General features: G+C 40.5%; 1 protein-coding gene across 2 annotated transcripts in view; it reads right to left on the bottom strand.

Moving 5' to 3' along the window:
• The window catches only part of LOC137983644 (NLR family CARD domain-containing protein 4-like), a 104,119-nt gene that overhangs the window by 73,978 nt on the left and 2,641 nt on the right, over window positions 1-27,500 (bottom strand). For both annotated transcript variants that reach the window (XM_068830797.1, XM_068830798.1), the window contains exons 3-6: window positions 24,639-25,289; window positions 7,561-8,235; window positions 6,809-6,997; window positions 185-238 (exon numbers count right to left, since the gene is read on the bottom strand). In XM_068830797.1, the coding sequence (XP_068686898.1) occupies window positions 185-238; window positions 6,809-6,997; window positions 7,561-8,235; window positions 24,639-25,281 (1,561 nt within the window). In that variant the 5' untranslated portion in view covers window positions 25,282-25,289. The remainder of the gene's footprint in view (window positions 1-184; window positions 239-6,808; window positions 6,998-7,560; window positions 8,236-24,638; window positions 25,290-27,500) is intronic.

The following is a 27,500-nucleotide window of genomic DNA, read 5'->3' as shown; positions in this document are numbered from 1 at the left end:
AACCTTCCTAATGCTTTCTTCTGTTTTACACAGTCTGCTCAAGTGATTCTTAGGAAAACAAAAATAGTCAATAAAGGAAGTGGGTTACTTATTGCCTTTGCTTTAACATACAAGTTCATGTCTTTTACCACCCAAAATATAAAGCCTATTAAAGCAGAGTTCCTTAAGACTCTTCTCAACCTACCCTGGATCTCCTTTAGTTGGTCCTGAGTGTGCACTCCTTGTGTCTTCAGCATCTCTTTATTATTGAAAAAAGAAAAACATGAGAAAGTAATGAAAAAAGATAGAAATGAGAAAGTAAAGCCCACAAAGCCAGAAACTCACAGTAACTCAGTAGGAAAAATGGTCTCAATAGCTTAAAGGGAATCTCCACTCCAACAAAAATAACATTACACCACAGGAAATGATGTCTATTCATTCAAATTTTCCAGAACATTAAAAAAAAGTTGTATCCGAAATAAATATATTTCAGTATCACCTCTGCTGTTAAAATTTCCTGGCCGTCTTTAATAACTGTGACATTTTACAGTTGCCCTAAAATTATTATACAAAAGCTTTTTGTGTCAGAACCATAAGGCAACTGTTTCACATCACAATCTTTGAGATAGTGGTGCTCGCAAAAATTTTAAATAAAAGACTGAATCAAAAATTCAATTTTCTTCTGATAAAAACGTTTTTCTGAAAAATTGTCACTTAAATTTCAATGCAACTATCACTTTCCCAAGTTTAATGTTGTTCCTTAGTGATAATAGAGTGTATCAGTGGGAGGAAGCAAAAGTAGTATTATGGGCCACTTCATACCCAGATGGACAATGGCCTGAAAATCGCTAGCCATGCAGACGGCATTTTAAAGCACTTAACTGCTCTCTCCTTACAAGCAATGACCAACAGCTCAAAATTCAAGGTTCAATGCACACAGTCATGATTATTAATAATAATAATAATAATAATAATAATAATAATAATAATAATAATAATAACAACAATAATAATGATAACAACAATAACAATGATAATAATAATAATAATAAGAAGAAGAAGAAGAAGAAGAAGAAGAAGAAGTTGTGCTGGATTGTCACAAGAGGAGGCGGAATATTAGTGTGGCCTGGATTGATATAAAAAAGGATACGGTTCTGTACATCATGGTTGGCTGAATGGGTGATGACGTTACACAGGTTTCCCAAATAACTGTGTAAAGTCATTGCCAAACTGTTGGAACATAAAGGTGGTGGCAATCACAAGGGAAGGGAGAGAGACCTCCGGAGGGATTAAGTTCAACAAAGGGTTGCCACAGGGGGATGCATTGTGCCCAAGGCTGTTTACCATATGCTTGAACCCAGTTGCATGGAAGATCAGCGCCGCTGAAAGATATCGAATGTCCAAGCCCATAAACAGCAAGGTTACAGGTCTCTTGTGTATTGATGATCTCAAGATCTTCACTGCATCAGAGAGTAAGCTCAAATGGGTCATGAAGATAGTCAAGTCGTCTATGGAGGGTCAGTGCCAACTAAATACAGGTAAAAATAACAAAGAAAGACAAACATGGGATATATCTAACTGGATTTGTTAAAGGTGCCTGCAGGAATTGTGAAAACAAGCCAATTCAAAAAGCCAAGCCAAAGTAAAAAAAGCCACTCTCCCCACCCCTGTGCTTTGGTCACACAACCGCCAATCAACCAGCCACGGCACACTGTGGGTTAACTCTAATTGGTGATCAAAAGCAAACTATCATGTGGGCCTACACTAGTCCTGGAAAAATTGCCAAGGCATCCTACACCGTAAAGTCTCACTTAACAAGGCCACAGACTCTAAATGCAGTCAAAATCTCAAAGCAGCCACCGTCCCAACCCCTGTGCTTTGGTCACACAACTCAGAGTCACCCACCCAGTGTTAGAACTGTCCCTGGGCTGTTTGGCAAAGCAGGCCTTGACGGCAAGCCCCCTCAATTTTGAGCGGTCACACTGGCTTGAACACGAAAACTCCAGCGGCTACCTTTTAGCGAATTCGCTCAGATATATATATATATAAAGATATATAGACCATTCCAAACTCTAGCTGCTGCAGAACAAAATACTCTCTCACCATATCATATAGTGTTGGTACAAGGAATTACTAATAAATTCATAGAATGCTTGAATTAAGTGATGAGGTCAGATAGATACGATGGTGCCAGGTTGTTTTAACACTTGTTAGTAATTAGCAAAATTTTGTAGGTTATACACCTCTCAACAGGGAACTAGTGGAGCTCATGTAGAATTGGCAAAATGTGATCATTCTTCTTTGACCCAGTAACCAGAGGTGCAGCTTCATTTTGCACAGATTGGAGACGCTTAATTAGGTATTTAGGGAAACCAGTTAAGAGAGAACTACAATAGTCCAGTTTGTTTGTAATCAAGGCATGGATCAGAATTTCCAATGATGATTTGTCGAGGTAAGTGCGAACCCTCCAAACTCCAGTGCCAGGATGAAGTCTTGCAGACAGAATTGATAATGAGTCTTAAAGGTGAGGGTGTCATCAAACACAACACCAATATTACCACATGAAGCAGTTGGGGTTATACCCTCTTCACCCACCATAATGTTAGAAATGTTAGGACGTGGTCAATGTTTTGTGTGAAAAACTAAAAGTTCGGGCTTATCATCATTCAGTTTCAAATAGTTACGAGACATCCAAACACAAATTTCAGCGACAAAAGCTTTAACATATGACGTAGCTGTAACGAGGTCCTCACTACAGGCCGAATTGAATGCCAAATACAGCTGCATGTCGTCAGCATAAAGGTGATACTTTAGACCATGACTTCGAATAATGTCAGTTATAGGTGAAGTATAGAGAGAGAAGAGCACTGGTCCCAATACAGAGCCTTGTGGTACACCAAAATGACCGTAGATCCTGAGAGGAAGATACTGAATAGTTAATAGCAACAGATTGCTTACGATTACATAAGTACGACTCCGTCCACGCTAGAGCCTGACCAGTATTACCATAGCATGAATGGAGTCTAAATAGCTGAGTGGAGTGTTAAACAGTGTCAAAAGCTGCAGACAAGTCCAGTAGTAGTAGGAAAACAACATGATGGTCATCTAAGGCCATTAAGATGTCATTTTGCACCATTAAGAGTGCTATCTCAGTACTATGAAGGCATTTATAAGCAGACTGGTAGATCTTGTGGAGGTCGTTTGCAAGTAAATGATCATTCAGGTGGTGAGTAAAGGTCTGCTCAATTACCTTTGAGATAAATGACAGATTGGAGAAAAGTCTATGGTGTTTCATTACTTCAGGATCCAATGACGATTTCTTCAACAGAGGTGTGATGATGGACTTCTTTTAAGACGAATGATCCCACACTCAAGTTGACAATCCTAGTTGTTAATGGTAATAGAGCACAAAGGTGATCCTTTAACAATATAGTTGGTATAGGATCCAAGCTGCATGATTTTGAAGGTGAGGATTTTATAATCTCTTCAATATCGCCAGATGATGAAGGCTGAAACTCAGGTAATGTGGATAACAAGGACACATCAAGAACTTTTGCAGAAGAAGGATTACAGTGGAGGTTCACACTACTTTCAGTCAGGCCTTCGTGGATAGAAGAAATAGCTCTTTATAAACTATAGCTTGATGCTCTGGGGCAACAAGTCCACCTATATCTATGAATGGTGTGAGACATGTACAATAATAATAATAATAATAATAATAATAATAATAATAATAATAATGCCTGTCACACTCCAGATTTCCACAAAATTTCCAGCAAATCATCATCTTGCATCCTGATACAATGTGGCTGATAGTCTAATCAGTTTCTCCAGATATTTTACACCTACATGTAGTAGAGACATTTTGCTTGTCTACCAAGTGCATCATCATCATCATCATAAGCTCATTATCATCAATGTTTTCCTGGTAAACTGATCTTCTGTACCTCCTTGATGTTGAGGTATCCAGGGATTCTTTAGACAGATACTTCCAAGCCCTTTTCGATATGACTCTGATCACACTGATTTAGAGAGCTTTCCACCAATTTGACAGATGTGCTTCTTTCAGCAGGGATAGCTACATCAATCCCCAAACATGTTCTGAAGTCTGTCATTTTGACTATACTGGACTTGTCAGCTGCTTTTGATACAGTAGGGCCAATTTACACGATACGATTTTGTCGCATGCGACAAGCTCACGACAGGCCTACAACATGACTTACAATTGTCGCAGCGTTTTAAAACATGTTTTAAAATGTTACGACATTTTTTCTGATGTACACAACAATTGTAAATCATGTCGTGGGCCTGTCGTAAGCCGTTGTCGCATGCGACAAAATCGTACTGTGTAAATCGGCCCGTAGATCATCTTCTTTTGCTCTAAAGACTATCAACCAGATTTGGTATTTGTACAAGGTACTAAATTGGCTGCGTTCGTATTTACCTGACCGCACACAATTTTTTAGAATGTAAGATGTTTCCTCTGATGTACATGTCTTTCCTTATGGAGTTCCTCAGGGTTCAGTGGTTAGTCCTTTGCTTTATTCATTGCATACATCCCCTTTGGGTGACATTGCAAAATCTCATGATCTATCTCTCATTTGTATGCTGACGATAAATTTTGTCTTTTGAAACATCATCACAAGAGGATTTATTAGCATATAAATCTACAGTTGAAGACTGCACTAGGGGTATTAACCTATGGATCTTAGCAAACAACCTAAAGTTGAACAGTAAGAAGCCAAAAATTCTGGTATTTTTGCCCTCCTATTCCCCATGTACTGTTCTGGATAGCATTGTCATTGTTTCTGATATGGTTGACTGTTCAACTAGTACTAAAAATATTGGGGTTACTTTCAACAATTCTCTGGTGATGGTACTGCATGTCACAGCCGTATGCAAGTACTCTTCTTTCATCTCCGCAATATTTTCAAGATTCGCAAGTTTTTGTCCTATGATACAAGCAAGACCCAGATTCATGCTTTTATTACTTCAAGGATTGACTATTGTAATTGGCTTCTTTATGGACGGCCAAAATGTGTTTTACAGCACTTCAGAGTGTCCTTTGGTCCTCAGGCAGCAGCTGTCAAAAGTTAACATTGACTCGCTATGTGTAGGGAGTACGACTGTCTCATCTTCCGCTGTTCAAGAACCTAGGATTCAGGGTACAACAAAAAGGCTGTCCGATAGCCCGGGGCTAGTGGAACAATTTTGGACTAGCACTTTCTTATCACAGGTTGCCCGATGGGCAACCATCAATTGAACACAAGTGTTCAATTGCTTTTGCTTTTGCTAAAGCAAACTTCTGACATGAGTGTTTTACCTAGCAGACTGTTCGAGAGAGAAAGTGAAAGAATACATGTAAAAATCTTTTCATTTTAAGGGCCCGATCTCATCTTTGTTAATCATCTTTTTAGCTGGCCTAGCCAATATTGTGATGATCAGGTCTGGTCATTTTTGTTTTGACTGAGCAAAACTTCCAGTTGTTGCTAGGCCAAATCTTTAAGAAGATCATTGCAGAAACTTATATGAGAAATAATGCTTCGAGAAGAGCAAGCACAAAAACACTAGCGAGTTGGCAAAAGTCCCTTCTCATGTCAAATGACAAACATACATCACAATGAAATATTGTTATCTTGTGAACTGTCTGATAACATTGAATAACTCTTTGGGGTTGTTCCTGATTTTAGAATGATATCCTTGTCTTTATTTGTAGCCCGTGTAATGGTACTTGAATAAAGTAGGTTTTTAGTTGTTGGTTATTTTCAATAAGGGATCTTCAAAAATTTAACAATTTTTTGAGCACATGCAGCATGCCACACAATTGCGTTCAATTCAAACTTAAACTTTTTGGGGCGAGCTCCTCAGAGACTTGGGCTAGTAAGATGAAATTACAGCTTGCCTGAAAGCTGATGCTTGGAATTTCGCCCTGTGGGAGTCAATAGTTTAAAGGGATGTAGAGGTTGCTAATGCTGGAATTCTTCTTTTTTCCTTATCACTTATCTCTTCTTCCAACCTCCTCATCTGTCAGCTGTGCACCTTGGACCAACCAATAGAGCTCTCCTTAGTTAACATTACTTAGTGTCCTTAGTTAGGCATTTTTCAGCATTCTGATTAGATGATTCACTCGTTACAAATGCCACGCATCTCTGGTGTTCTGGCTCAGAGTTCTCTTGCATGTGGGATAGAATAGGTTCTGTTATTTTGTTTTAAATTTAGTCCATTTCCACTTCAAACAGCCATCCATTAACTCAAACTCACCAAGTTGTTCTCAAAAGGCAAGCATGCATTTCCGAGAGCCTCTTTTAACTGGTGTCAGGCCCATGAGATAGCATTCAATGACAATCTTGTTCAACCAGTTTTCCAATTCTCTTCTTGCAGTATTTGGATTATAACCCGGTTCTCGCTGCAATTCCCCAGAAACAGTGCTGGGTAAGGCACTCTGACTCTGTGTTCACTGTTTTCTGAGGGTCGTTCTCTATCAGGCTTGATACCCTTAGCCTCCAGCTTAAAAACCTACAATTCTCGCAAAAAATCCTTGAAACACCCCTTTCCCCTGGACAGTGTTGAGATGACATTTTACTGATTGACTGGCTAAAACAACATTGAAGAAGAGAGGGGGACGAAAACGGTGTGAGAATGTTCAAAGTGTTTCAAGATTTTACCATTATTATTATTATTATTATTATTATTAAATTATTATTATTATTATTATTATTATTATTATTATTATTATTATTATTATTATTATTATTATTATTATTATTGGTAGTTACACAATTAATGTACAAATGCTTTAATTCCCAGATTTTCCAACGATGAAGTTTACCTTGGTTACAGTGCGGCCATTCTTGGAAAACAACAGGATCATTGAGCATATTTGCCACAACAGAGGCTGCCATGGTGCTTGCAAAAGACATCCACTCACTTCGTGACAGCTGGGTTTGATTAACATAACTTGCTACACCTTTTACTACCACCCACTCAACTTTTTCATCATAGGCTGCAGCAAAAACACCTGAAGATAAGGATGAAGGAAATTTTTAGGGAAAGGTCTTCACGCAACACTCTGTTGATTCCCATCTCCAAGTCAATCATTGAAACAGCAGCTTCAAGTTGACTATTATTCTTTCTAGCTTTAAGTTTTTTAAAAGATAGTTGTGACACTTCACAGCCATTCTATTCTCCTCATATGTTACAACAACCAAGTTTTTTAGATTCAAATGTTCCTCAGACAAAGTGACAATTTCTTCCATTCTATCAACACAGTATTATGTCTTGATTACCCCAACACAGTGAAATGAACCTAAATCAACCTTGGAGATAATCGATTTCAATGGAAGCCATCTTATTGAATTGCCCTAAAATAATCTTGGTTACAAGTCTTTTATACACCTTTCTTACGTGAAGAAAAAGTTCAGCAAACACATTGCTTAGCTTAGTATTTCCTTGGAAAGCTTAAAGTTTCATTGACAAAAAATGAAGTAACAGAAAATAATAACTTTAGGATTTTTTCAGATTTGTCTAATACAAATTAGTGAAGGGTTTATTACCATTCATCGTTAAAACTACGCATATTACCTTCCCCTTCTGTCTCAACAGCAATTGCTTCTGGATATTGAAAATGAAGGTCATCCCATCCACACTTCACTGCCTGTGTTTGGCTCAAAATATCACCATCACAGTGTACTTTGACTTCCAATTCATCTCGATTTTCCAAAGGAGCGATCCACCCACAATGTGCATCCCTAACAAGACTGCCAAGATGTCGACTCACAGGAGTTTTGAATCCAGCTGGTGTTGTTAACTTAGAAGATACAACTACATCTCCTAGTTTGATTTTATCTGAGCTTAAACCGCTGCAAGTTCCCACTGAAAACACAGCCTTGGGCCTCAATGTCCTGACGGCATTCTTTACTGCTGTTAATGATCCCCCTGGGACTGCGGCACCTTTGGAACATTTCATTAATGCAACTTTAAGCTTCTTTTGGTCATCAGCATTACCAGTGTATCCAAAATAGATCGGGCCAACTTCTATGTTGTAACTTTTGAAGGGTTGATCCAGAAATGAGAAGCAACTCAAGAACTCACAATCCTCCACAGTCAGCAGCAAAACATCAATCGGCAGGTCAGCACATCTCCAGGGCTTGCTGGTGTTTGGAAGATCATTCAGTTTTGGGGGCTTGACACTGAGCTGTGGGGGCATGCCATAACAGTCTTCCGGAACAGCCAAACAAAGTGTCCTTTTCTTTCCAACTAAGATTTAAAAAACGAAGCAAAATCATTTATTATCTTGACTAGTTTAGCTAAATAGTAGAAATGCTACTGAGGAGAAGGGAGATGTTCACTTATGTTTGCGGTAATTTAACGATGGTTCGTGTGTGGAATTGAAGGGAGATTTTAATAGGTCTTGAGCAGGGACAGTACAAAACGTGGATCCCCAAACTGGACTCCCATCTGGTCCCCACTCAAGAAGAGAAAGAAAATGGTAGTTTGAGGATGAGAGTATGTACTGCTTGGGATGATTTTAATAAGCACCAAGAACTATGATTCATGTGGCTGATTGAAACTATATACTTTGCCCTCGAGTAGACTCCAAATCATAAGTGCAATATGTTTGATTTGAAAAGGTAAGTTGTGGTAAAAATAACTATGCATTGTTTCTGAGGTAATGAAAGAAGGTAAATAATTCCTGTTGGGCAGGGTTGGTGTCTGGATGGGAGACCATCATGCTACATGTATACAACATGTGAGTTCCTTTGGTAGACACCATATGCCTATTTTTTTAATCAGAACACTCATATTTAACGGAATCTTGACCATTCATCACTGTAGTTCAGCCTGGCAGCTTTTCCTATTTGTATTTCACGAAACTGCGATGAAGTTTATAACATGGATAAAAGAAGCATTAAAGAAGTGAAAATTAACTAGCAGACTAAAACCAAGGCAAGCTGCAAGCTTCTGTTTTAATTCCCTGCTAGCAGAGGTCCCTTCTCTTTTTGCCTTGCGTCAGCCCAGAGAGAACAAAAGAAAAGAGACCTCTGCTTGCATCTTCTGTATAACAAGATAAACAGCACATCTTCATTTCTGCATTAGCACATAACCACAATTCCTTGCACCTTTGACCACAATCCCCTGCCTTTCAAGAAAAATGTGTTCTTCATCTGATTAGAAAGCTGCCTCGTTCGTTTGCTTCAGGCTCACTCACTGCCGCAGCAAAAATTAGGAATAGTTGTATGCGTGTACAGGGCCCAGGTAAAGGAACCGCCATTTACAATTGGCGCAGCTTCAAATTTTGCATAAGGCAATAAATTGATGTTGAAGCAGGGAAATTACTGTCATAAATTATGTAATTATGACGTCACAAAGTGCGCGATGTACTTCTTGAGATTTACACAATAAAGAAAACAGGGCCCGGTTGTTCGAAAGCCGATTAACTTAATCCAGGATTAGCGTGAACTTTTGTTTCATGTTTTTAACTTTTTGGTGAAACTTTCTTTTGCTTATTTTTACTCGTGGATATATCCACGAGTTTTGGTGAGGTTCTTTATGCAAATGTGTCACTCCTGCGTAACCGGAAGTTCGATCTAATAAGCCAATCAGGATGGAGAAAGCTGTGACTTCCTGTTCGCCAGGTTGTGCGCCGCCATTGCTCTATGTCGCTTTTGTACTTAAGTGTTTGAGCACCTTCCGCTGAATTTAGAAGCAAGAAACGGAAGAATTAAAGAAAAGGCTTTCTTCGAAGGTGAGGCAAAATATTCTGAACAAGTACAGATTGGTGCAATTAATCGTGCACCGCCTTTCAATGACCAACGCGAAGACTTTAATACATGTAGAAATGGAATCGACAGACACATGGTGAGAAGCCAGTGCCTGTTCATCCCCTAAGCTCACGGGGGATAAATAAAGTCCATTTGGAAGGTGACTGCCATTTGGAGAGTAACATCGAAGCTATCAAAGTATACCAATGTTTATCAAAGCTATCACGAAGTTTTGCAAGCTATGAGTCATGCCACATGAATACAACTTGAACAACATCCGTGACATGAGAAACAGTGAGGCAACCAAGCAATCCATGCTTCCAGACACTAGTACTGAAGGTGTGGTGGACCATAATGAAGAACTGTCGAAAGACTCGGTCACTGATTATGTAATGAAAACTGATGAGAAATCCGTACCAATCTCCTGCGATCGAGCAAGGGCTGAGGGAGTACATGCTCTTCCAGGATTAATTCCTTCCAAGAAAACGCCGAGCTTGTTTCATTAATTGGTAATTAGAAAGTGTATGGTGCATTGTTTAAATAAGGACGTCCCGAGCTCGTCTGAGTTGAGAAAGTGTTTATCTCTTGCTTTTGGAAAATATTATATCTCTATACCTAGACCGCAACTCAGACGTAACAATCTTCGAGAGGAGATTCTAATCGTCATTTTTATCTTATTATCCGCAGGACTGCTAAACACAAAAAAGACTTGTCAGTTCTATTGTGTATTCAAGATCAATCTGCTACTACGCATTCGACAAAATTGAACCAACAAAATGAGAATTATTGTCTATCAAGAGAAAAGCTATTGATATCAGGAGACATTGAATCGAACCCAGGCCCTGTTTCTCATGGAACGAGTACACATACAGCACATACAATACTGAGAAATCCTTCTATAGCACTGTTGCAGGCTCGATTAGCTCAAAAAGGATTGAAGGCACTAAAATGTAGCTCAGATGGTTCATGCTTCTGTAGGCATAGGATCACGTGACACAGCTTTGTGCGCGCTAGAACGTGTGTGCTTTTGAGAGTGAACGCTTTTGTGTGTGTAATAAAAGTGACTTTGGTTCCGTAGAATACGTTTCACGGTTGCCCTGTTTACCCGTTTATTACATTGGTGGCAGCGGACAGGATCATTATGAGTGGAAAGGAAGAAGAGACTGCCGGTCACAGTGGAAAAGAACCGAAAATGTCTTCCCACGCACCCAGCGAAAAGGGAGCCATCGGTGGTCACGCTGTCAAAACCGAAACGACTTCAGCTCCGCCACAGGGAGAAACTGGTGCTATCATAAATGAGCTTATTAGTGCAATGACCCAGGTTTTTAAACAGTCTTCGGATAAGCCAAGTCCTGGCGATTCAATCAGCAGAAATGTTGCTCTGAAGCAGCCGAAACCATATTCGCTCGGTCAGGATTTCAAGGTATGGCTGTCGCAATTTGACGAATATTCAAGGCTGGCTAACATTCCTGAAGCGAAGAAGAAAGAATTTCTAGTCACCTTGCTAGACCAAACAGCATATCGAGCCGTTCAACTTCTCAGAATCCTCGAGTCCCCCCTCTTTGGTGAGCTTTGCCAAATGCTCAAAATCCGAAAAACCAGAACAACAGCGTATCACCCCGCAGGAAATGGACAGGCGGAGAATGCCAACAAGAGCATCAAGGGGCTCTTAATGGCAAGAGTGAACAGTGACCCAGAAACATGGGACCAGCACCTTGGGCCTTGTATGATGGCATACCGGAGTAGTGAGCACATCTCCACCGGGTATACCCCTTTCACCCTTATGTTTGGCAGGGAGATGCGGCTTCCCTTAGATGTTATGGTGGGTGTCCCAGAAGCAACACCTGACCATTATGGAGATTATGTGTCGCAGTTGAAGAGTCAGCTCTCTGATGCTTTCCAGGATGTCCGGGAGCACCTGAGAACGGCACAGCACCGACAGAAAGAGTATTTTGACCGTGGAGTCAAACAGCGCACCTACCAGCCCGGAGACTAGGTATTCCTGTTCGACCCTCAGCTGAGACCTGGCGAGGCCGGCAAATTTCACCGGAAATGGAAGGGGCCTTACGACGTGTTGGAACGTACAACTGAGGTCAACTACCGCATCAAGAGACCACGAAACCCTGTAAGTCGCTCAAAGGTTGTACATTTTGACAACTTGAAGCTATATCAACGTGGGAACCCGGAGAAGGACGTGAGTCGGAGGAACCAAACTGGCAATCGAGGCCGCCTGGAGAAGGAGAGGGAAGATGTGCTTGAATCTCCTGAGGGGAGTGGCACCATTTGCAGAGATGACTTAAGTGAAGACAGAGATGTAGATGAGCCTCCAGACTTCTGCCTTCCTATACCAGAGCCAGTAGGGACAGAACGCCATGTCATCCAGGATGCTGAGAACAGTGGAACTCGCAAGGTTGACGATAATCAACCCGACACACATAATGGAGTAGAAGACATTGATAGAACCCCTCAGTTCGATGACCATCAACCAGAAGCTCACTTATCACCAGGAAATCAAGTAGGAGAAGCTGACCCTGTACTTGATGTCCAGTGTAAGCATGGTGCAATGAGTGATCTAGGAGAGAGCACCGCTCATACAACCCAAGAGAGTGAACAGGAAAGTACGCTTGTCGCCGATGGCGGTGTGGAGCTGGCTGAGAAGAACCCGCCAGGAGTAACAGCTGGGAGCAACCTGGTTGGGCTTGGGGTCTCTGCCAAAGGAACACCACCTGCATCCTTGCGCCCAAAGAGAGTAATCCGACCCCCGGATGGCTATGGGGACTGGGAACTAAACACCATATGTTCTTCTGGTTATTCCATGGCTCCCAAGAAAAAAGTTGAAAGTCTCAAAGCTTTCCTACAGAAGCAGACAATCGAGTACTTTGTTTAAATAAGATTGTATGCAAAGAGCTGGACCTTTCAGGAAACAAAGATGGAGTGAAATATTAAGCGTTGAGTTAGGTTGTTGCAAAGCTCCTGAACTACCGGACAGTGACATTTCTCTGAACTAAGGGAACATTAATCTAGGACCTTAAGATAACAGGATAGTGACGTTTAACTGGTTGACTCTCTTTCAAGGGGGGAATGATGTAGGCATAGGATCACGTGACACAGCTTTGTGCGCGCTAGAACGTGTGTGCTTTTGAGAGTGACCGCTTTTGTGTGTGTGTAATAAAAGTGACTTTGGTTCCGTAGAATACGTTTCACGGTTGCCCTGTTTACCCGTTTATTACACTTCTTTTCTCCTGTTGCCCACCAGTTATACAATGATCCTTCCTATCACATGAATGTGCATGCTGTTGAAGTTGAATCCATCAGAAACAACCGTCAAAAATTTATTGGACCCATTACAGAGCAATTGTGCGTTTGTTGTCACAGCAATATACATGGTGTGATGCACTTCTTGTGCAAGGAGTTTGCAATGTATTAAATGTTACTATACATATAAATGAATCCACTGAGGGGTGGGAACCAGTAACTGTTATCATTCCTATAAGCGGACAACAGGGAACTACTGTGAACATTGGACATCTAGATGGAAGACACTATGTTTCAGCACTTCAGTTAGATTATTATAATGACAGTATTTCAGGTTATGAAATCAGCGGTGTTACCAATGTCAACAATTATTCAGAGCCTGGTAATAATCGATTAATTAACGATGGCCAAAAATGATGTGAGTGTCAGTAATAATTTCTACAAAGCAGTGGCAAAAAAGAGCTTATATGAGTGAATCTATCAAGCGGAAGAGACAAAATCACTTGAAGAGTTCAGGGAAAAGAAAAACAATGCAAAACGTCAAAACAGATCTGAAAATATTGAAGCAGCAAGGGAGTAGGAAAAGAAAAGCAATCCAGAACATATCAGAGACCTAAACAGAAAAGCATAAAACCATTTAAGGAAATCTATGAAGATCTCAAGGCTAAACCAAACTGAAATTTGTCAAGGTCAAGACTATTAGACATTCCATGTTAAAAGTGATTCCGTCTTTTTCGTGATAAGATAACACATGGCCCTGAATATATAATGCACTTCCTGTGATCAGTTATGGTTCAGATCATCTGTTTCTAAGTGTAACAGTATCAAATATAGTGATAAATATTCGCAAGGTTTGTTGGAGGAATGTATAACTGGCACAAAAAGTGTTAATATTACTGAATGGATCTGCTCTACTTGCTAAACCTGATGACATTAACAATATGACCTGGCAACAAAAATCAGACCTTATTCAAAATTACCCTGTCATCTGTGCAACGAACTTTGAACACATGGCACAGCTCTAAATAGAGGATGTGTTAAAGAGTAATCTTATGCCTATTGGAGAAATGGTATACTTATTTCACAGGGTTGAATTCCAGCAAAGGGGATTACCTCACATACATGCATTATTTTGGGTATCATGTTGCATATGAGAGCCCACCGTGCTGTTACACAATTATCCAACTATCAATGCTAATGCATAAAGAAAACTTCAGCCTGTCAATTTTAAACAATCGCGGTAACTTTCATATCCACGAGAAACGACAGTGGCACTTTGATTGTTTTTGAGGATTGACTTCTTCTAAAGTAAAGTTTTGCAAAATATCAGCATTGAACAGCATTTAGGAGTAGAGAAATAAAGTCCTCGGTTAATTTTTAATCTGGGATTAGCGTTAACCGGCTTTTGAACAACCGGGCCAGGGCCAGGGCCAGGTGTCTTTGAACAACCGGGCCAGGTGTCTTTGAAAAACCGGGCCAGGTGTCTTAATCATCGTGATACTTCGTCGTTACAATAGTTGTAACATTGGTGCCGGGACCAGGATGACAGAGAATATAAACAAAATGAAATCGATCCGAGCAGCCTATAAAGGACGCTGTACACAAGATTTTAAAAAGGCAGAAAAACTCATAACTTCAAAGAGTTCAGATCACGCTGAATTGGAGGCACCCGTGGACACTCACACGATGAGCTGGGGAAATAGCGCAGATGGATGCTAAAATTGTGATGTCTTTGGAGGCAGAGGAAGACTTTCTAAAAGACACAGAATCAGCTCTGATGTTTTAAGACGATATATCGGACTGGCAATTCAAAATTAAACAATTTCTCAAGAGTAAACAAGAAACCATGGTGAGTCAGTTCCATCATTAGTAGTTTCAAACAAGCACCAACGCCTCGAATGCATGTCAATTTACCCAAGATAAACATCAAACCCTTTGGAGGAGATCCACTTGAATGGCTCACATTCTGGGATAGCTTTAGTGCAGCTATCGATAAAAATCTCGAACTAAGCGATGTTAAAAAAATGAATTATCTAAATGGAATGCTTAAAGGAGAAGGAGAAGCAGCGCACACTATCTCCGGGCTGCCATTGACTGAAGAAAATTATAGAAAGGCAACTGAGCTATTAAAAGAGCGCTCTAGCAAAACCCAAAATTTGACCAACGCTTACATGGAGTCATTATCCAAGATCCACGCGCCATCAAGTGACACAAAAAATTTAAGGGAATTTTACGATATATGTGAAACCAATATTCGTGGCTTAGAAACACTTGGAATAATAACGGAATCATATGGAAGTTTGCAAATTCCCGTACTCCTCAAGAAAATACCCGAGGACATATGCCACTTAACATTCACAGCGGATCCTTTAGCAGATACATGTAGCTCCGTGGATAGATTGAAGGTAGCCATACGACAAGAAATTGAAACACGAGAGAAAAGCTACATATCCTCTTTAGAAGATTCCACATGCTACTCAAAAGGTCGATGCATGAAATGTAAGAAGAAACACCATACTTCCATTTGCCAAGAAAAACAAGAAAATCCAACACAAAGCTCATTATATCAAATGAAAGAAAACAGAAATTCAAACAGCGGTCTGTCACCTACCACTACCATGGCGAAGAACACAACCCACATGAGAGCAACACACTCCCTTCATCCTCCAAATCATATCCTGATGCAATCCGCCATCACAAAGATCAGCGGAAACGGTAAACGATATCGTCAAGCTCGCATCCTGTGCGATACGGGATCTCAAAGAACCTTTATTACTCAAGATATGAAGCACAAACTTGAAATAAAAACAATGGGAAAAGAACTCCTGGATGTAACTACATTTGCGTTATTTCAAAGCACTAGAAAAACATATGATATTGTCTCCCTTTTGCTATCGACAGAAAAAGAGAATATCAAAATAAAAGGGCTAGTAACTCCAATTATTTGTCCACCGCTATCAGTCATGATGAAGAATATAAAGATACCTCCTGAATTTAAAGGACTCAAACTTGCAGATCGTTTCCAATCATCAGAAAGTCTTGACGTACATGTAGATATCATTATCGGAAACGACTATTACGGTCAGCTGATTACTGGCAAAATAATAAAAACTGAAAACGAAGCCTTGATTGCTATGGAAAGCAAATTTGGATGGCTCCTATCAGGACCCGTTCAAAACGAGAGCGACCACGAAAACGACTTAAAGTGCCTATAAACCCGAATCTTTTGTTTTGCTTCGAGAAATCTTTGTATCGCTCTGAGCAAAATGGCGCAAAAATTTTTGTTTTTGGTTAAAACCGGAATTTTTTACGAATTTTCAAAGTGTCGGAGACGCGAGATTCGAAAACCCATTACCGAGCTGGTGAGCTTGCCGAAAGGGAATGGGTCGAATGTAATTCGTGACGTAAAACCCGGACTGTGAGTGTCGCAAGTTGTGACTTCCATCAGAGGTGAAGCCATGCCTGAGAAATGTGTTGTTTTCGGTTGTAGCAATGTTCGAAGCAAAGAGAAAGGGATACTGCTTCATCCCATACCGTTTTGCGGTAAAAGTGAAAGCGAAGAGCAAAAGCGAAGGAAGAAGTGGGTCGATTTTGTTAAATCGAAACGTGCTAGGGGATCGTCAGCATATGCCTCGTGCGTGTATTCCTCATCGCTGGCCGCAAAGCTCGAGTTTGGCGAACCTTCAACTTCCAGCTCGTAATTTTCAATTTCTGAAACTTCCGTATCTGAATGGGAGGACAGAATGAAGTCGTTCGAAGCCATTTCTTGATTAACACGTACGCTGGTTACAAACGTGAGCCGAACAGAAATTGTTTTCACCGGCACGCAGGGAAAACTACAAAACTACGCGTCTCCTCTGTTGATTTGCCTGATGCTAATGTCCGGGAATTACGTCACTAGGCCCAGTCTCCCTTTTACCCGGTCGCGGGCAGAGAAAACCGCACTTTAAAACCTTGTAAAAAATTCCGGTTTTAACCAAAAACAAAAATTTTTGCGCCATTTTGCTCAGAGCGATACAAAGATTTCTCGAAGCTAAAAAAAAATTTCGGGTTTATAGGCACTTTAATGTGTCGAAGGCTCGAAACCATGCCAGTAGAAGAGTCAAAACTCGACAACCTATTAACCAAGTTGTGGGAAATCAGCAAAATACCAGAGGAAAGCGACAAAAATGACGATATCATTATTAACTTTCCGAAGACCATCCGATTTAACGAGGCAACTGGTAGATACAACGTCAGACTCCCATGGAAACTAAACAAACGCGATCTACCAACAAACTTCATTTTAAGCAAAAGACGATTGAACAGTCTACTAAACAGCCTCAACAAGAAAGACCCAGGACTAATTAAGAAATAAAACGAACAACTCCTTGAACAAGTTAATCTCGGTTTCATAGAGAAAGTGGGGAACCTCCCTCCCTCCCGTTTTTAAAAAAGATAGCGCAACAACCAAGATGCGAATAGTTTATGACGCATCTGCCAGAGTGTCATCAGAAGCATTGAGTCTAAATGAGTGTCTACACACAGGTCCAAATCCAATGCAGGATCTAACTGGCATCCTATTAAAGTTCAGGGCCCACAGAATAGCCTTCACAGCTTTCCTACAAATCGAACTAAATAACAAAGACAGGGACGCTACTAGATTCTTATGGCTGAAAGACGTAAACAAATTTGTTAACAGTGCGGACAATTTAGAAGCTTACAGATTTTGCCCGCGTTCTGTTTGGAGCAGCGCCCTCAGCCTTTCTACTAAATGCAACAATCCGATATCACCTCAATGAAAAGGACAACTGAATAACGAAGGACATGCGTGACGTGACATGCTAAATGTCAACGAAAAGGACAACTGGATAACGAAGGACTTAACAGAGAACATGTCTATGGACAATGTGGTCAGAGGAACTAATTGCGACGATAAAACCTTAGAATATTATTCTTCGTCGCGCAGTTATCTACAAGAAGCAGGCATGAATCTCCGACAGTGGACCTCTCAACTCAACAGCTTTAAATCGCAGAGCACAAGAAGATAATGCACATGCGGCTCAAACGACAAAAATCCTGGGCATCACGTGGAACTCAACAAATGACATGCTATCCCTTTCACTCGAAAAAATGATCAGAAAATCAGAAGTTATCACAAAACTTACTAAGAGATCCACGATCAGCTTTGCGTCAAAATTGTTTGACCCCCTGGGATATGTTGAACTCATTACAGTTAAAGATCATGATCCAGGATCTATGGAAACAAAACTTAAGCTGGGATGAGGATGTTCCGAGCGAACATAAGGACCAATGATTAACTTGAGTAGATTTAAATCGTTATCTGGAACTAAAATTGAAAATGTTCCATAAGCAACACAACGTTGTGACCATATCTCACGGTCTTCTTCAGGCAACTGACAACTTGTCACGTGACAGAAGTGCCATGTGACAAGCGGCTACCAATCAGCCTCACTGTCCTGTCCCACGTATGTGACAATGAGTGTCTGAGCCCTCCCTTCCTATTGAGAGAGGGGTTTTCAACTCTCTCCAAAATGGCCTTTTTAACTCCTCTCCTGTGCCAGTGCTCTTCTCTGTCCAAGCCACCACAACGTCCGTCAGAGTAAATGCGTGACCAATGGAATTCAAATGTGTATACACCACTGAGGTCTGTGCTGGATTAGAGCTTGGTCCTCGATGCTGGTTCATTCTTGCGCCAAGAGACTGCTGAGTCTCCCCCACGTACCGTTCCTGACAATCCTTGTCCCCACACTTTACTCCATAGACTATATTACGGTAGCTCGTTTCGCTTTGGGCACACTGTCCTTCACTCGAACTAGCTTTTGCCTCAGGGTGTTCCAAGGATTGTAACAAGTAGAAATGCCGTGGGCCTTAAAAGCATTCTTTAATTTCTCTGAAATACCTTCTACATAAGGGATCGTGATATTCGCTCTTGTTGTCCGTCTCTGTCCCTTGTCACCTCGGTCCGTGTTGTTAGTCTGTCTGTTCCTTGCACCCGCCTTCTGGAAGGCCCACTCTGGGTAACCACATTTGCGTAGAGAGCTTTTAATGTTTGCTTTTTTCCTTTTCCCGCTCAGCTGTTTCACTGACTACGTTAGCTCTGTGCTCCAGGGTGCTGATGACCCCGAGTTTATGAATCAATAGGTGATGTGAATCGAACTGCAAATATTGATCCGTATGAGTTGGTTTACGGTATACAGATGTAGACAGTGAGCCATCATCATTGATAGTGACGAGGCAATCAAGGAACGGTAAGGAATTACTCGTGAGATTCTCTTGGGTAAACTTGATGTTTGGATCAAAACTGTTTAGGTGTTGCAAAAATTGATCAGTTTCTTCCCTCTCAACTACCGCAAAAGTATCGTCCACATAACGTGTACATAAGGGCCACTATAGCTATCCACTAAAAAGCTTGCTTGTAAAATTGTTGTTAAATCTACTGGAGTTAATTATTCTTCCACTGGATGAATCAAAACATTCACGCTTATATAAGGACCAATGGCTAAACTGGATCAGCGATATCAGCAATTTGAGGTCGATTGAAATACCCAGACCATACTTCCTCACAAGCATTTCTAAAAAACAACTTCATATCTTCTGCGACAGCAGCCAACTAGCTAACGGAGCAGTAGCTTACCTAAGAGGAATGTCAGCAGATGAAATATAAACTGCGTTCACAATGGCTAAAACCAGAGTTGCACCCATCAAAACAGACCCTTCCATGGCTGGAACTGCTAGCAGCACTCTTAGGAGCGCAATCATCTGAATATCTAACCAAGACACTTCAGCTCACAAAAACCAAATGCGAAGTCATATACTGGAGTGATTCCCAAATAGTGTTATCTTGGATGTCGTCTACTAAACAATTGCCACAATTTGTTCGTACGTCCACAAGATAAAAGAAATAACATCATATCATTGTTGTTGTTTCATCGTTAACACACTCACTTTGGAGGTTGGTTGGCTGCATCTTGATATGCATTAATGTGACAGCGCGATGCTGTTAGTGAGTTTCAAATATGCTAGTCAATACTTGGCTGTGTAGCCGCGCGATGTGGTTCCAGTCGAGACCCACAAATTGACCCTTGCTCACCATAGAGTCTCCAGTAGCTCAGTGGTTAGAGCATCCGACTAGATCACGGAGGGTTGTGGGTTCAAATCCCATCTGGGACTCGGATATTTGTCCGAGTCTACATTTCTCCTTACATTCAACATCATCGAACACGTGGAAATTTTGCCCAACATCGATGAATCCAGCCGACTTGCTAACTCGGGGACTTGATACCAAAATGTTCAACAACAGGAAACAGCTATGGTTTCAAGGACCTCCATGGCTGAGAGCCAGAAGACACATGGCCACCACAACCCGGAACATCAATTCACGCAGAGTACGAGAGCCCACAAACGGCAGTTACAATGATCGCAGATATTAAAGAAAATCCTAACATACTGAACATCATTGACTTAACGAAATACAGCACTCTAATACGTGTAATCAGAGTCACTGCCCTTCTTGTCCTCTTTGCAAGAAAATGGAAAACACCTAAATTGTATAATGATTAGTCAGATCTGTATCTTTAAGAATAAGGTCGTGTTCTATTGGGATCAACCGGTTTTAGTTGGTTGGGTTGGCTGGGTTTTTTCGTGTTCTATTGGGAAAAAACCGTTTTCGGTTGGTTTCGATGATCAACTTTTTCAACCGGCATCAAACTAGGTTGAAACGGTTGAAAAAGCATTGGCAGCAACCGCTGTCATTTACGCGGGCCATTTAAAGTTGGCCGCGGGCTCCTGCCGTGTTGCTTTCGGGCCTCAACTTGTCAACGCTGACAAATCTGGTAATAACTATTCCCAGGAGTTACCGCGTTTCAACCGAAAATGGTTGGAAAAGTGTTCTATTGGGAAACCTCAACCGCTTCAACCGAAGCCGGTTGCGGCAGAAACGGTTGATCCCAATAGAACACGACCTAAGTTCTGGTAGTGAACTATTAAGACTTAGAGAGAAGCTTTATCCATTGGAAGTGTCGAGCGAGAACAATGCACAAGGTATTGAAAAGGAAGATAAAGAAGCTATAGCTGAGAAACAACGTCCCCCAGTATGACTTGCCGCTCAGAAGGCAGTTCATAGAATCCGGGAACAATCGGAAATGAATACTTGACATGAACGATATCAGATTCAATTTGATACTTCTCTTAAACATTTATCGCTTGCTAATCATTCCATACTATATCTTATCTAATCGGCTCGGGAGAGTGTCATAAATTATGTAATTATGACGTCACAATGTGCGTGATGTACTTCTTGAGATTTACACAATAAAGAAAACAGGTGTCTTAATCATCGTGATACTTCGTCGTTAACAATAGTTGTAACAATTACAAAGCAGTACTGAATATGAAAAGGGCGTCGTGAGTAGCCGGTTTGATCATGGCGGACACGGTGGTGTACCAGTCGAAACAAATACTAAAGGAAACGCAAGGTCGATTTGTACCGCAAATTGTGGCCACCATTTTTTAAAAATGCAACATTCTGCAAGGGACGAAGTTTAGTGGCAATGCTTTATTTGGATTTGCTTGATCTGGATTATCTAAGCACTGACCAAATGACCAATGACCAAATGAATAGTAAGAAACAGGAAGTTTTAAAATCGGACTGAATGAAGGAAATGAAATGGATGAGTGGCGTTGTTTTGCTTTCTCATTTTGCACTGTGTATGACGTTCACATTGGTCACTTTAGTTCTAGTTATTTTAAGATGTTGGCTGGATAACCAACTCAAAATGGATACTCAAATTAGCAAGACATGCAAATCTGCTTTCTTTCATCTACATGTACATAATAATTTACATGCATCAGAAGAATCAGGAAATTTCTGAGTTTAAGTACTCTTTACGGCCTACCCGCCAGGGAACTGCAGACACTCCAGCAAGTTAAAAACACTGCCGCCAGGCTTCTTTGTAAGACACATTGTAAGTTGTTTTGATCACATTTCACCAATTTTAAGATTCCGCTCAGGCTACTTATCAAATTCAGCATTGAGTTTAAGATCCTACTAATTATTACCTACAAAGTTATCCATGGACTTGCACCAGCATAAATTATCTCAGCAGACTTATTACCCACAAGACTGTATCTAGATATCTAAGATTGTCAACTGAATTTTTATCGCAACCACCCAGAACAAAAACTCTACACACACTTGGTGACTGTAGTTTTACCGTGGCTGCGCCAGCGTTATGGACTAAGTTACCTAATGCAGTCCTCTGTGCTAATAGCTAGTGTACAATCTTTTAAAAGACTTCTCAAAAGTCCTACTCCAAAAGGCATATGAACTTTAATACATTATGATCTGGTACTGATCAATATTGTAATTTTCATTAGTATAATTTTATTGCTATAATTGTTACTTTATGAAATTCACGCTTTATTTATATCATATTTATTGTAAACTAAACACGTTAGATTTGTATTGTTAAGTGTGCGAGAGCATCTTTCAATGATTCGCATGCCACAGAAGCATTAGATTACTATTACTATTATTATTATTATTATTCTATCACATGACTGGAGGAATGGAGATGCCATGAGATAGCACAGTGCTTTCGTCAGATCATTGCACAAATTCACGTCAATCTAAAAAGGTTATTTTTCAACAGTCACAATCAAGGAAACCAAAGAATACTACCAGATTCTTCTAAAAACATATGTGGAGAGTGAACGCAGTTGACTCACAAAACCCAGACTCAAGTGCCAACCGACTTGCCCCGTTAACACCAGTGTTAGTCACCCAACAAAGTTGACTATATTTTGCGCCATTTGAGAAACAAACAGTATGCCGGAAATCACTAAGCAGGCAGAACAAGACACATCAGAGAGGCAGTCACAGGCCTTAACAGCAGCTCTTTCAGTCACAAAAAATGCAGAATGCTTTAGCAGCCTCGCTGGTGGCGACTATCAAAGCAACAGATTGAGTGTTCCAGCAGCAATTGGGAAAAGCCCCAGACCAAGAGGTTAACACCTTTCTCACAGATGGCATTGCTTTGGCCCTGCAGTGTTTTCACGATATTAACAACACTCGCTGACTAGCAATGGAGAAAGACCAGGGATTATGTTGCCTAGTGTAGTGCATCCACAGTGTCTGCCTCATCAGAATATTTGTTCGGTGACCTGTCAAAACTGACCAAAGGTATTTCCAAAGCAAACAAGCTCACCAAGAAAGCTCGACCCCTTCAACACAGCACTGCACATGATTTGTACGGCAAATTGCTGCCACCGTTTTTTAAAAATGTAGCATTCTGCAAGGGATGAAGTTTGTTAGTCTGAAATAACATAATGAATAACCACTGATGTTGCACAGTTTAGTGGCAATGCTTTATTTGGATGTGCTTGATCTGGATTATATACGTTAACATGGCTCATGCTATTTTGTGTTAATAGCCCTAACTGGCATTTCTTGAACTGTGATCCAGGGAGATAACTTTATTTGTTGAAGTTTACATGTATGTATGCACACTTATATTGGGGTTACTCATTGAACATTAGAGAGCTTAAGCACCCACATTTTTGAGAGGTGGACGGCAACCGGAAGTGAGCTGTTTTTCCTTTTAATTTGTTTACACACAATCACATTTAAATCACTAAGATCTTTTCCCCATTAGAGATGATTAGTATAAAAATCTGGGAGACACCACTGCCCTGGCAAGCAAAACTTTCTCTTCCGGTTGCCGTCCGCCTCTCAAAAACGCGCGTGTTTAAGCTCCCTATTCTGTCCTGTAATACCTGAGATAAATTTACCTTAGCACCTGTGCTAGCTGACAGTTACACCCTAGTTTTCCTCCTCACTTTGAGTGAATTACTTGATGGAAAAGCTCTGATTAAACCAACTTTTACATTATGTCCTGTGTAGTGGCTGTGTCAGTGCTTTAAAGTCTCATGGGATCTCCATGCCTCTGGTCATGTGATAGAGTGGTAAAATTAAATGAGACTTACCTGTAAGTTCAAGTTTGATTGAGATTCTATTACATGACCACAGGAGGCATTAGGAGATCACATGCCCCCCCCCCCCTTATACCCTCCCTTATGGGGGCAGAGTTGCCACCTCCCAGCATGTGGTTTTCTGACACACACCCTGCAGTTTTGAAAAATGACCTGACGCATGCGCTGTGCTATCTCATGTGATCTCATATGCCTCCTGTGGTCATGTGATAGAATCTCAATCAAACTTGAACTTACAGGTAAGTCTCGCTCAATTTCACCATTATGATTATTATTGTAGGAAACATACAACTCTTTTAAAAGACATGTTTCAGCATGCTTATGCCATCATCAGTTTAATGAGTTCCTAACTCATTAAACTGATGATGGCATAAGCATGCCGAAACATGTCTTTTAAAAAAGTTGTCTGTTTCCTACAGTATTTATCATACTTGATACTATTGCGACAGTATTATTATTATTATTATTATTATTATTATTATTATTATTATTATTATTATTATTATTACCTATTGCAACATTATAGCGCTCCTTTCTCTTTTCAAGGAACAAAAGCAACAGGTGCACAGGAAATAGAAAGTGTCAAAATCTTAAATGTGGTTGAATCTATCAATGAACAACAATAATTATTAATAATTTAAGATAGTGTACCTTCAAGTCGTTCAAAATTGTCCTTGGTACTATCATCATCTTTCTTCCACTCTTTCAGCAACTCACGATAATGCTCTTCAAAATCAGGATCCATGCACTCAGTCTTCAGTCGGCTAATTGCAGATGTATAACTTGCCGCAGATCCAAGTGCTAACAATGCGTTGCTGATGTCAAGCCATAATGAATCGAATGTTGGCTCGTCAATGGATGCCTGGGTAGCGTGACCGTAGACATTGTTTCTGTAATATTTGATTCTTGCTATGTTGGCTTCAATGCTGTTATCAGAAGCAGGAGGGAGGATGTCCCAGCTTCCAGTGCTGGCAGGGGCACCCAAGCCGCATATGTTCCTTAGCAGTACCATCAGAAGCGTAATGTCAAAGCTAGCTGATGAGACTGATGATGGGATAGTTGGGTACAGCTTTCCCCACTGGGTAACATTTAAAATCTTCCTTTTTCGCAGAGACTGCAATGTAGGATGAGCTGGTGATGTACTTGCCAAAATGCCATGCAGACGGCTAGGGGGATGTATCCTGTCAAAGGCGTCTCTAAGTGCCTGAGTTCCCACATCCACCAGAAGACGACACAACCGTGCATAGTTTGTTGTCTCCTTAGTGGATGAAAATGATGGTGCAGCACTTGCCATCTTTTAAACTGTTGGTTTCATTAATTGTAAGAAAAATTAGCATCACTTGTGAAGCTCAGTTTCCACTAGTGTGGACATAATGCTGGGGTTGATGGAAGATCAAAATCATAGCACATTACTGTCCAACTCTATATGCGTGCGCGACAATATAATTTATGCTTGTGCAATGCCTTTGTAGGCTTCTGGAAGTATGATATGATCGTTCCCAGCGTTCGGGTCCAAAGTGCCAGTGCTTCAAGGAAAAGTCGCTTGTCGTAATTGGCTTCGAAACAAACGACCTGGACATTTTCAAAGTTCATGTTGTGGCTGAAATTGTGGACATGGTTTGCAACTTCGGAGTTTTGGTCAAAAAATGCCACTGCCTTTTTGTGCTCCACAATCGGGTCTTTAATGATTTTTCTGTTTGGCCATAGTACACAAAATTACACGGTGTGCAATTGATTTTGTACAATATGCCTGATTTCTGGCAGTCAGAATTGCCTAGCCCATTGGGATGTGGAAAAAGGCCGTTGATGGTTAGTTGTGGTGTGTAAGCTACTTTGACCTTTTGTTGTTTCAAAATGCGACCTATTTTCTTGGAAACGCCCTGTACACATAAAAGTTGGAAGTTGTTCTTGGTGGGTTGTTTGGTTAATGCCCTCTCGGAGTTTTGAAGAAAATACATGGGATAATTCTTATCTCACAGAACGCCTTTGACTCGTTGTGTTTCTTCTCGCCTTCCTTTATTCGCTGACAGGATGCTGTTTGCTCTTTTCAGCAAAGTGTTAACCACAGATCTTTTGTGGCACAAAGGGTGACACAAAAAGAAATCGAGATAACAGCAGTGTTCGACACTAATGCTTGCCTGATTGCCCGGGGCAAGCCAAATATATCCGTGGGCAAGTAAAACAACTCTAAGACTTACCCGATCGGGCAATCAGAATTTTTGTTCGACTTATATTTTGTGAAACGAGTTGATTGGCAATGAAGAAAGTGACTAGCAATATGACGTAGTCACTGCAAACACGATTAAAAAATAACAACGTTACATCTCTTTGCTGTCACTTATTTTTCTGTTGAAAGATATAAATTAGTTATTAATACAAACCTCAAAACAGATTGGAAGGAGGAACATCTTCGAAAAGAATGTTTGTTACTATGGAACCCAGTTTTCGCACGTCCAAATGCGCTACGATACTTTGATATCGAACAAGCGCACAAGAAAATTGTACCTTTTGTCACGCAATTTCAACCCGCTTTGAAAGGCTTAAAGAACATTCCATTGGACAAATGGCATTTTAATTCCAAACCAGCCTAATGTCAAATAGATATTCAAGGAATCTCCCTTGATCTCTTACACAAAAGAAAAAGCGCTTAAAGATATGCTTGTCAAAACAAAACTGTTAAGGGCCCACAGACGGATTTTTCGCGTGTTGCTAAGGAAGTGAAATGTTACTTCCGGTAACTGACGTCATCATATCATGAGCTGACAAGAAAACCCACTCACAAGCAAAAGTCACCACACAAACTGTTGTTTCCATCGAAGATTTTTCCTTGCCCTTCCTAGCGCTCGTTCTCAGATCAACTGCGCATGTGTAAACAAACTGACTTCCGGTTTGAGAAAAAAGCTAAATTTCCGGCGGTTTTAAATTGAATTAAATTTTTTTTTACATGGAACGTTTCACCCCCAAATACAGAATATAGCTAAGCATTGATTTTTTAAAATCATCTTTTTTGAAAAAGTTATGGGTATTTCAGTATCGTTTATGTCTTTAAAAAGAACATTTTTCAAAATACAAAGAAAACCATGCTTGGCTGGATGCAAAAACGAATACAAATTATCAAACCATCCATTAAATACCCAAATTGCGTAGCACAGAGAAAAATTTAGAGTTTTCTTTCATTGGTCACGTGACCATGGGCGTGGTATGACGATGTCATATTTAGGGTCATTGGCTTACAAAAGTTGGAAACTGACCAAAATAATGCCAAATTCCCTCAAATTACTTAACCATTACATCCTTAGCAATGCACCCCAAAAAATATGTCAGTGGGCCCTTAAGGCTACTAGAACACAATGGGCACACAGCTGGAGTCGCGTTGGTCTGTCAAACCCATTTTACACACGTCACACAAAATTGACATTTTTACAAGCCTCCTTTGCGTTTTAATGGGAAACAGGTCTTTAGAAGGTGGGCAACCGAAAAAAACCATGGGCAACCAAAAAATCAAAACTGGTT

The sequence above is a fragment of the Montipora foliosa genome, chromosome 13 (assembly GCF_036669935.1).
Source record: "Montipora foliosa isolate CH-2021 chromosome 13, ASM3666993v2, whole genome shotgun sequence".
In the NCBI taxonomy this organism is placed as follows: domain Eukaryota; kingdom Metazoa; phylum Cnidaria; class Anthozoa; order Scleractinia; family Acroporidae; genus Montipora; species Montipora foliosa.
This window is presented reverse-complemented; position numbering and strand designations above follow the sequence as displayed.